At 29.4% G+C, this 12,625-nt stretch overlaps 1 protein-coding gene across 5 annotated transcripts in view; it reads right to left on the reverse strand.

The window, feature by feature from the left end:
* The window catches only part of LOC123697681 (zinc finger and BTB domain-containing protein 44-like), a 38,290-nt gene that overhangs the window by 24,002 nt on the left and 1,663 nt on the right, over positions 1-12,625 (reverse strand). For 4 of the 5 annotated variants that reach the window (XM_045644201.1, XM_045644204.1, XM_045644199.1 and 1 more), the window contains exons 4-5: positions 2,103-2,295; positions 1,635-1,826 (exon numbers count right to left, since the gene is read on the reverse strand). In XM_045644201.1, coding sequence (XP_045500157.1) covers positions 1,635-1,826; positions 2,103-2,295 — 385 coding nt within the window. The remainder of the gene's footprint in view (positions 1-1,634; positions 1,827-2,102; positions 2,296-12,625) is intronic. The other variant, XM_045644203.1, reaches the window with a different exon arrangement.

Genomic DNA, 12,625 nt, shown 5'->3' on the forward strand with positions numbered 1-12,625 from the left:
TTTTGATTTTTCTCTGTACAAATATTTTAAACATTAAACATAATCTTACATAAATCACAGCTGTACATAATTGATATTCCTATATTAAATAACAAAGAAGTAACATATATATTTGAAAGTTTATTGGCAGTTAAATGTCATACAAATTAAAGTCTACCATTCATTTTTGCCAAAAAGTACATTTTTAGTCAAGTTTTACGTGAATAGCGGGTTTTATTTCGATAATGTTACTAGAAAAAAATATATTGACGTTACTTAGTTGAGAGACTGCTGAGACAGGTTTATAAGTATGATTATTTTAATCATTGTTTAAGTAGTTGAGAGTTATTTAACTGAGAGGTGTTTAAGCAACAGATCAGTCAGTTTTTATAAGTAAGGCTGTTTTATTTAGTGGAAGCCTAATTTGAATAGTGATTAAAGAATTTAATTTATACAAATGCGATTTGCATTTTTTTATTATAAAATGGAGTCGAAATGAAGATATTCGCGAAATGAAACCTGTATTTGGCATTATGTGCATTCCGAAACTTATGAGATTTACGATTTATTGCGTCGAATTTATTTTCACACTTTATTAATTAATTCGCGATTTACCCGATAGCGTCTGATGAAAAAACTTTTAATTACTCATTATGGATGGTAACAACAACAAGTATTATCTTTTCCTTCAAATAAACGACCAAGAAAAAAATGTTGACTCTAGTTATTGGAAACTAGGTTTCCGCTCGCGGCTTCGCCCGCGCAGTCAAAGAAAAACCCACATAGTCCCCGTTTCCGTGGGATTTCCGGGATTGCGTCATTTTCCCTGGATAAAAAGTAGCCTATGTCCTTTCTCGGGTATCAAAATATCTCCATACCAAATTTCATGAATATTGGTACAGTAGTTTAGGCGTGATTTAGTAACAGACAGACAGACAGAGTTACTTTCGCATTTATAATATTAGTATGGATTGTTTTTATAGAAGTGTCCTGTTTATGTATGAATATTGAGAAAATGTAAATTAGCCAAGTTTCGAATAACGTCTACGAAGATAAGAAAGAAATACTGTTAAAGTTTAAATTACATAACTTTCAACTTCCTGAAGAAGGAAATTTATAGCAACGAACTAATATTTCTGAAGTTAAACCACTGCAAGGCATCATATCATCCTGCATTTTAATAAGCACCCTGAAAATAAATGCGTAACTATACTAAACATAACTTTAATTAATTCTTAAAATTTTAATCCCTATCTCTATCCCATATATCCAGCATTCTTGATGATATAGGACCTAAGGGGTTACCATGAAGTCTTATAGCAGTAATATTTCCAGAGTGGTAAAGGGAGAGTGCGAAACGACCTATATAGCACTATCATTTTGCACACTTGATACTGCTATAAGACATCATGATGATCAGGAGCAGGAAAGCTAAAATACTCTTTGGCTATCCGGCATCTATAAATCCAGCATACAATGAAAGGCTCTACTTTGCGGCTACCTCTGCAAATGTTCATGGGCTTACCAAAGTAACATCGCTTACCATCAGGCAACCCACCAAACCATCTATCAGCATAACCTAACATAAAAAAACTCAAATTCGGCTCAAATCTGGTTCAAAATCCGGCACCTGAAAATCCAGCATTGATACTCACTGGGTGAAGTGACCTTATTCGGTTGTTCCTCAGTCTTCTCGTCCTGGAAGCGGACCGTCATGGTCTTCTTCTTGACGCGCATCCTGTCGTCTTCTGGCGACATTATGGACATCCGCTTTTTTGGCCTGTCGTCTTCGGACTCGCGCTTCACGTCTGACGGTGTGGGTGCTGGGGATAATTGTTCTTTTAGACCTGTTTTGCGGAGTCAGAACATTGCAACATGTGGATAAAAAAGATAAAATAATATAAAAAATAATAATAAAATAAATCATGCTATTGCGTTTGATAACAATTGCTTAAATTAAGCTAACATTTCTCTACGATATCCCAAACTATAAAAGTAAAAGCAATGAATGGAATATAATAAAAAATCTTTGGGGAAAGTTCAAATTCCTCAAAAACCTAAAAATGTAAATAAAAATACAACTAGGCCCACAACCAAGTCATCTCTATTAATTTCGCACTAACCATTGCTATCTTGTTCAGTCTGTATGCTCGCCACCACCCTCTCCCCAGTCCTTGCAGCCTGTCTGGCTTCCTCCATCTCGCGGGCCGCAGCAGCCAATATATTATTGACTGCCGTCTGTGTTGTGGGCATGTCCTCCCGACGGCGGCGTCGCACCTCCTCCGCACGCATCATCGATTGTTGGTACATGTGTATCTACAAACCATTATTCCTTTTAGATAACAAAATCTATAAAAAAATTCAAATATCCCATATCTCGTAGGATCCGTGTTAATCAAACATTAATATTAATTTGTGCTAATTCTTAGCAATTCCATTTTTATTTATCGCAAAAAAATTGCAAAAAATAGAACACATATTTCACGTTATACATTCAAAATTCTAGATTTCGAATTTAAATTTTGACAAAATTAAACCTGTCTGGGTAGGTTTTTTTAACATTTAAAAATAAAATATAAATTAATGTAAATTAGAATTTAGAATAAAATAAATCGTTTGGTGTTCGCTTTATGTATTATTTATAATAATTATTAGGTTGGTACTATACATAACTATTTCATTCATTTACAAATAAGTTCAGTAAAAATAGTAATACGTATAGGTAATTTTTTATGTCTATTTATATGCAAATACGTCTTACTTGATAAATGATTTAACGCGCGATATTTAACTTCGTTTTTAAATAATTGAACAAGGACATTCACGTTTAAATTTAAATAAATAATAAATAAAAATGCTCATGTGATTAAATATAAATTAGTTAAGTAATTCTATCAATTGTATGAATAACTACAAAAAATGAAACTACGTGTTTCTATTTCGGGTTTTGTTTGAGAAACTTAAAATTTAATGATCGATTTATATTTACTAAAAAAAATAACCTAACCTACCACAAATCCTTAACCCATCGATATATTTTATTTCATTAAAAATTAAACTTATCTTTTAAAATTTAAAAGACCCTAACATCCTTTTTTCGGTAGTTACATCATTGATTCTCTCGTTTTGAATTGTCATGTTTAGTTTTAATAAACGGCACCGGCACTACTGGTTGGTCAGAAAATTACCTGGACATGAATAAAAAAAAATCGAGCCTTTATAAGGTTTGGGTTACCGGGACATTATATTTATTATTTGTCTTTTTTTAAGTCTCATTTTAATACCATGTTGAAGCATATTTTTATACCATTTAACTATTCCAATTAAAGATTTTGTTTTATTAAATTTAATAATAGGTAAAAAAAATTATGATTACCAAATACCAATATCTAGGTACTAGTCTGCTTAAATCAACAAGTGACCTATAGCGAAGGGTGAAAAAAGATATAATTAACTTTGAATGTCCTAGCCTTTGGCCATTACCTACCTACATACCACGTGATTTATGTATGTAGGTAGTATAAGATTGCTTTTCGTCTCCACACTATAAACTTCCTTCCTAAATTCACCCTTGTTTAGTTTTATTTTTACCGTATTTCGTTGTCCAAGCATCAAATTATCAGAATTAAGATCAAGCCCACTATTATGAAAAATGAGTTTGCGTTCCGAAGCCCTTCCATACGTTAGAAATTACAATCATCGACGAAATATAAAATAATCATAGAAATTGTTATGATTGTTAAGTGTTTGACTGTAGATAGAATAAATTGAACTTTCACTCGGCAAGTACATCTTACAAGCCAATGAATGCATATTTGGCATTGTTCAGAACTTTCGAGTTTTAACTCGCCATTATTTTCAAGAAATACGCAATTTATACACTTATAATAAGTCAAATTTTATGTTTTAAAATTGCGTTATATTGTTACACGGACATATCAAAGGAAAATTATGTTTAATTTGAATAATTCAAATAGCAAAACACGTAACTACAAATTAATTGAACAAAGAAGTACATGGAGTTTATTCACAGAAAAAATTATGACATCATTGCCTATTATAATAATATGAAGTACCTACAGTCCTTAAATTATTAGAAAAAAAAAATACGAAGGTGATTGTATATAGGTACCTATTTGTATTAATATTAAAAAAGCCCTTGAGGAAATCTTTTTATAGAATAACTAAAATAGATTGTCGTTTTTTATAAAATTGTTCAAAATTAATCCAACGTTGCGCAGACAATGAAAAATGTACGAAATAATTTATCGATAAAAACATTTCTCAGAAATTCCCTTTCTTTGGGTCTTCAGAGAATTAAAAGAAAGGGAGTTTATAAAACTGACATGAAGGGACGGTATGAATAGAAGACGTTTATTATAAGAACGTTTATAAAACATTATATTTTAAGATAATATAATAAAATGGTGGCATTATTAATGGCACGTACAAATAAATTTATGCGAACGTCAGGTATTATGCCTATTTTGTTATAATTAATATTGTCAAGACTGTGGTCAAGACACTTTAATAAAATATTATGGTTTTGTTAAAAAAAATATTTTTTGTGATTTTTTTTTTTAATAAAAAAACCATTTAAAATTGTATAATAGTTCAACCTACAGCTATGTGCTTATGGAATAGTACAAAGTTAATATAACTTAGATAGTTCATAATAATTTGATGATTCATTCTATAACCCCTAGATTTTGATATTTTGTTTGCTTTACTTTCAACGTTACAACGTACCCTACTGTAGCTTACCGCCCGCGGCTTTGCCCGCTTCGTCTAAAACCTAATAAATTCTATACTAAAACTTTCCTCTTGAATCAATCTATCTATAAAAAAAACCGCATCAAAATCCGTTTCGTAGTTTTAAAGATTAAATCATTCAAAGGGACAGAGCTAAAGCAACTGTTTTATACTATGTAGTGATGTCCCATGTGATTATTATATATTTTGTGATATTACGTGCCTAATAAAATGACAATAATTTACACTAGTGGGTACTTAACAGGTTATGGAGCTTTTATGAGATTATCGTATCAAAATTAAATTGCGTTTAATAATTTACAACTTTACAACTAAATACGTCGTTGTTAAAAGCTTTAGCTAAAATATAAAGGATTTGATTTTAGCTTTAGATATCATTTAATATATAAAACATTAATCCATACTAATATTATAAATGCGAAAGTAACTCTGTCTGTCTGTTACTCAATCATCCATACTAATATTATAAATGCGAAAGTAACTCTGTCTGTCTGTCTGTCTGTTACTCAATAACGCCTAAACTACTGAACCAATTTTCATGAAATTTGGTATGGAGATATTTTGATACCCGAGAAAGGACATAGGCTACTTTTTATCCCGGGAAAATGACGCAATCCCGGAAATCCCACGGGAACGGGAACTATACGGGTTTTTCTTTGACTGCGCGGGTGAAGCCGCGGGCGCAAACCTAGTAAAATAATAAATAGATACAATGCAATACTGAAAGTAGGTTATTTAGAATTTGTTTCTGAATCGATTAAGAAGGCCTTCTAAGTTCTGTGCTCAATTAATCTATTCTAATATTATAAAGAGGAAAGGTTTGTATGTATGTATGGTTTTCACGCATAAACTACTGCACCGATTTTGATGAAATTTGGCACAGACAATCTTTAGACCCTGAGAAAGAACATAGGCTACCTTTTATTGCGAAATATGTACCACGTGCGAAGCCGGGGCGGACCGCTAGTAAATACTACACCGAGATGTCCTTGTTTCGAATTTTATTGAAAACAGAAAATTTATCAGAGACAGCCTTTGTTGGTTCTCCTAAATACACAAACCAACACTTATAAGTTACTCTAAATTTTAAGGTGTTTATGATAGGTAGATTAAAAAAATCCAAAAGGGCACGCCTCATAATCTCATCCTTTACAATAAAATTGATTATTTATAAAGAGTACACTATAAATATAAAAAAGAAATAAAATAAAACAGTTGGAAAAGTTGTGGCCCCACCTAGATGTGAAACTGCGCAGGTTTAAGGGACTGACTACCAACTTATTTTTTTAAACCTTGGCTTATAGTATAAAGAATCGAGTTTATAATGGTGAATTTTGAGTACACTATAAATATAAAAAAAATATAAAAATAAAATAAAGAATATATATAGATATATACTAAAATTATGGAGAACAGTCGATATTTTTTTTTGTTTATTTAATAACAATTAAACCACATCGAATCAGACCCTTAAAAATGAAAGGGTTCTATTCCTGAGCATACTCAAGCGTATGAGAAAAAAAAGACTCGATTAGTAAAGTATTTCGGTCGCTATCGTGTTAACAAGAAAATCCTCCGCACATACAGACACACGGACGTCCAAGACAGAACTTTTTTAAACTGTTTTTTAACTAGTTTAAATAACAAAAATGACATCAAAAATATCATGAATGTTAAAAATAGTGTTTTTTCTTAATATGTGTGTGTATGTATTATCTTACAAGTGCAATGTATGATAGGTACATAAAGAAATTTTAAGTTTGAAAAATCAGATGTTTTGCGCGAAGTGACAGTAGTACCCACCTCAACGCTTCGCTTATGAGGCGTGCAATAATTGATGCAAAAAATAAATGTTAGAAATATGTAAATTTTATTGACAAATTAGTTCGCGCGCAAGGGACTACGCACATGTAACACCTATAGGCTATACGGATAGAATTCTAGTGCATAAATCAATACCTAATCCACGAGCTGTGTTTAGGAATACGTTGTTTCTGTTACATGCTGAATAAACAACATCTGGTACAAAAAATGAATCACGACGTCCAATTTAGTACCTTAAAAGATACACGTTACAAAGACAAAACATTCTAAATTATAAGTTAATGGTAACAAATAAGGTTGCTACAGATTTTTTAAAACAAAAAGATAATAACGGCAAGATATGCCGGCGTCTGCCTTTCACAGCATAATTGACATTTACTTAGAAATATAACGTAGCGATAGCATCAACTCAACGTTAATCGTGGCTAACAAAAACCGAAGACTTATCCTTTACAATATTAAAATAATTGTACATAGGTTTATAATTATTATTATTTTGAGATATATAAGAGTAAGCAGTAATCGTAATAAAAAACTGCGAATATATCTTAAACTAGCTTTCCGCCTGCGGCTTCGCCCGCGTTTTCAAAGAAAAACCCGATAGTTCCCGTTCCGGTGGGATAAAACCTAGCCTATGTTACTCGTGGATAATGTAGCTTTCGAATGGTGAAAGAATTTTTAAAATCGGTCCAGTAGTTTATGAGCCTATTCATTACAATCAAACAAACAAACAAACAAAGTTTTCCTCTTTATAATATTAGTGTAGATAAGTAATATTTCATTAGTTAATATACCTATTTAAAATACAAGCTTTCTTTGTATTTGCATTTGGTTAATTTATTATTTTAATAGTTATCAGACTTACTACCTATTCCTTTTAGTATAAAACAAATGAAACTCTGGAGCTCGATATAAGTAATTTATTCCCAGCGTATATAAATGTAAAATCGACCCTCAAGAAGAGATTTCAATTGCTAATCCCATACAAAAGCAGATCCAACGTCGAGCATAATAAATGTTCCTTTAAAAATTATTTAAATTTTCTAAAATTATTCTAGGAGCCGAACAAGTTCGGTAACTGTATGACGTAGCAATTTTGATTATAATAAACGCAAGTCGCAGAGGTCATTCCCATTCAAGTCTATTTGTTATACGTTTTTGTAACTAGAATAGCCACAGCTTCGTACCTCTGTGCGTTGGAACTTATTTTAAAACAAATAACACGACTCAACCTTCTTTGAAAATAATTAAAGAATTTATTTTACACTAGCTTCCGCCCGCGACTCCGTCCGCGCGGAAAAATTAAGAAAAGTTAAGATTCATTTTTTTTCTACGTATTTTTCCGGGATAAAAAGTATCCTATTTTATGCCCAGGATAATAAAGTATAATAATACCAAGTTTTCACGTGATGCCTGAACATACAGACAGACAGACAAAAATTTTTTTAATCACATATTTGGGTTTGGTATCGATCCAGTAACACCCCCTGCTATTTATTTTTTTAATATTTTCAATGTACAGAATTGACCCTTCTACAGATTTATTATATGCATAGATGGGAATGGTTTTGATAAAAGCTACAGTTTATACCATCAAATGTCTTAATAATTGACTTATGTAGGTACACGTATGTATGTGATGTGATAAAATATAGTTTTTATATTAACCTTTTTGTACAAAAGGTTCAAAGGGATAGTTCGTATCAAATATAAAGTAGATAAAAAAACATTATTGTGACGATTTCATTACCTACTACTACATATTTAATCGTCATATTTCATTATTTAAGAATAAATCACGAACACGAGAAACTCGAAAAATAATAAAGTTTAACGTAGGTAGGTATGTTTTAGAACAATGCAGGTTATTGCTTTTCTATAAGGGGAAACAGGTTCCTTGGCCTACCTACCTGAAAAGAACAAATAAACAGACATGTAGTTATTATTCTTTTACCAGATTCGAGTCCGCCCGGGATAGACACTATACAATAAGAAATATTATAATTTATAAGAAAACACAAACGTGTAATTTACTTCCATTAAAATTTAAATTCGGTAAGATAATTAACAGAAACCTATATTTATTTTACGTTTAAACAAAAAACAAAACATACGCTATAAATATAAAGTGTAGTCAAAGTAATTTTCTTTTAAATCTTTTATTAAAATGAAATATATGTTTTTTTGTATAACCTTTAGAATAGTTCAAGGTTGGGTATCAACCTGGGCCGAGATGCACTAGTATCATTTCTTTCAGCCAAATGATTTATTAATAAAATTATTATGATCGTAAATTAATCGATGTAGTTCCTTATTTACGGATTATCTTATAAAAAATATGTACCTATATAAGTTATTAAATTAAATTTATCTATCGCTATAAAAATATATAATATTTCTAATACAATTTGATAATATATACGATAAGAATTATTGGCACATTAAAATGGCCAACTATTGCGAAAAAAACATATTTATCACAAAGTCGTATGGTTTACGTATAAAAAAGACGTGTTAAAAATTAAAAATATGTCGATAAATATATTATCAATTTTCCCATTAATTGACATTATTAACCGACTTCAAAAAGGAGGAGGTTATCAATTCGGCCGGTATGTTTTTTTTTTATGTATGTACACCGATTACTCCGAGGTTTCTGAACCGATTTACGTGATTATTTTTTTGTTCGATGCGGGATGGTCCCATAAAAATTTTATTCGGATAGGCCCAGTAGTTTTTATTTTAAGAGCATTTTTGTCTGTATTTGTAAATGTTGCAAGTGCAAGTTTGAAGTCGGTTGTTTTTAACGCAGTTATCACTTGTAGGTATTACCTACTAGTCCAAGTGTTTCGACGGAAATTAATTACCTTCACAGGCTACACCTGTTTTTTATTAATTAATGAATAAGTACTTTCAAATAAAGTATTAATTACAATACATATGATGTAGCTAAAGCGGTTATTTTTATGTTGATAAAAAGATCATAGAAACATGAAATTAATATAAGCTACCTATTTTTAAGTAGGAATCTATAATAATGAATTTAACAAATTAGATATTCATTTATATAAAATAAGTCCATAAATGATAAAAATATTTTTTTATAAGTAAATCTTAGAAGTAAATGCATTATACATTTGTGATCATAAAGAAAAATAATAACCTACCTAGGTAGGTACCTATAAGAAAATTGTCTTATCAAATAGTTTACACTATTTTTTATTTTTGTAATTAAAGTTATCTGAAATATAAAATTTATCTTGAATTAAAGTAATGTTGAAATAATAATTTGCGATAATACCTATCAAATGTATAATATTTATATTAAATATATTATTATATATATACAATATACATAGTCATTAACTCATTAGTTTGTTATAAATTATTTTTAAAATGAGATGACCATTTTTAATTCTTATACACTCTAAATTTTACTTAAAAGCTTCATAGTAATAAATTGTTGAAGTTTACAGAAAAAAAAAACAGCACTTAACATTCAATAAAAGGGAAAAAGCTTTCATTGTTACATCAATTTTATATCTTGTATCATTTACATTTACATATTCTAACACTAATTAACCTCTTTACATGCAAAATGGACGCATTTTTTCGCGCCTTTTTCACAGATTATAATCACACAGATAACGCTGGCTAGTAGATAGCTGTAAATAAAATAAATGACTAATACTTCCCGTCATTATTTCTGTTTATTATAATAAATACACACGTTTTAAGCGAGTACAGCCATTACATAAATGTTAAGAGTAAAAAATATGCTAGAGGCGTATCTTTCCATGAGAATAGGCAATATTATATTTCAATCTAACTTATTACGTAAATGTTTTATTACTGTTTCATAAACGCTTATGTATTTGACATTTGCCATAAAACATAAAGCAAGCAATTGTCTTACCCATAGACCATGATATGATTTTAAATAATTTTTCTACCAACATTTAATTTCACGAAAATTTATTCATTTATACGACTAGATTTCTTCAAGAAATTATTTTGAATTACCATAATATAATGATTATAATAATAAACAACCAGTTCAATAATCAGCCTCTGCAGGAAAGAGACTTTTATAAATACTCCTTTGATAACTTTGATAAAATCATGGAGGTTGAAGAGAGGTCCTTCTGATTGGGCCTCCAATTTTATTCATGGGCGTATAAAAATATTGAACGTCTATAATAAATGTGCATCATTGTCAGTCGCCATGACACGAAAACGAAATAATATTAACAATATTCCATTCGTGAAAAGTGACTCATTGTCTTATTACATCATTTAATACAATTAACCAATCATGTGCCAAGTGCCAGCCCTAACGTCTTCAATGTGATAAATATACGAAAAAATAATATATTATATAAAAAGTATTATTTTATAGCATCGTATAGATTATTCTGACGTCATAATGTTTATTTAATGATAATTTACGTGAAAACATGGCGTCATCACATTGTCGCAAACATCTGCTATTCATTATCGTTTGAAATTTTCAATTACTATTAATAATACATTTTTATTACCTAAATTATTATTACTGTATTATTATTTTGTACTAGCTTCCGCCCGCGACTCCGTCCGTGCGGAAAAATTAAGAAAAATTAAGATTTTTTTTTCTACGTATTTTTCCGGGATAAAAAGTATCCTATTTTATGCCCAGGATAATAAGGTATAATTATACCAAGTTTCATCGAAATCAAACCGTTAGTTTTCACGTGATGCCTGAACATACAGACAGACAGACAGACAGACAGACAGACAAAAATTTTTATAATCACATATTTGGGCTTGGTATCGATCCAGTAACACCCTCTGCTATTTATTTTTTCAATATTTTCAATGTACAGAATTGACCCTTCTACAGATTTATTATATGTATAGATATAGATAAATGGGAATACGGCGTCTCATGACCGTTACCTCTGGTACCTATTTACCTTCCTATTTAAATCGGATTTAATTACAATGAATGAATTAAAATGATATTTGGAATATTAGGTACTTAAATATTAAAAATATTATGTATTTTGTTTCTTCAGCAATAAATTCGAGTAGTCATTAGCATTACTTGAAGCAGAACAATGAATGTTTTATTTTAGACTACAGTCTGGTTTGAGTGCTCAACAGACAATCATGGTTTACTTTTTTCCAAATTCATTGCCAATCCACCTTTTACAAGAATTCTTTTGAAGTTATTTTCTGTTTAAATTTTAACTTAATAATTATTCTATTTTTTTAACTGAAAAAATAACCTTATTGCATTTCTGTTATAATTTGTAATTAAAAGAATTATGAATAACTACTTATGTATATTATTGGTGGAATGAATATTAATTATTAACTAAGTACATATTTCAAATAATTCCTTTGTTATTTAGGAATTTTCCAGTGAATTTAATATTAATTTACATACACGTTTAATTTAATCACAATTTTTAGATTTTTAAAATTTACTTAATTTATTATACCTACACCTCTTTATAAAAATATGTTTATTTGCCTATAAATTACAAATTTATCAGCAACATCCAAAACATTTAGTATTTAATTGGGAACTTGAATTTTATTTTTATTTAGTTTATAAATAGTTGTACGAATAATAATAGATTTAAAAAATTGATGATTAAAGATTGAATAATAATAGATTAATAAAATTTAGTGGTCAGGGTCAGATACAATCACTCCACAAATAATTTACCCTCAAATATAGTGCCAACATCAATTAAATAATTCACTTCTTTAATTTCATAACTTAATTAAATTTATCTACATCCCATTCTATATTCTACTCCTGAAATATATAATTAAAATTAATTGAATATTTTATTTAATATTACATCCTGTATCTATTTTATTCTTCTGTTAATTTCATATTTATAGAAGAATTTTATTATTTACCCAATCTAATAATATAAATCCATTAGGGATTTAAATTCTTTATTAATAACCATCTAATTTAAATGACATTTGAAAATTTATTCTTTACATTAGCAATAAATTGAGGAAAAAATTTGAAGACAAGGTTTTTAGT

Source organism: Colias croceus, chromosome 15 (genome assembly GCF_905220415.1).
Source record: "Colias croceus chromosome 15, ilColCroc2.1".
Classification (NCBI taxonomy): domain Eukaryota; kingdom Metazoa; phylum Arthropoda; class Insecta; order Lepidoptera; family Pieridae; genus Colias; species Colias croceus.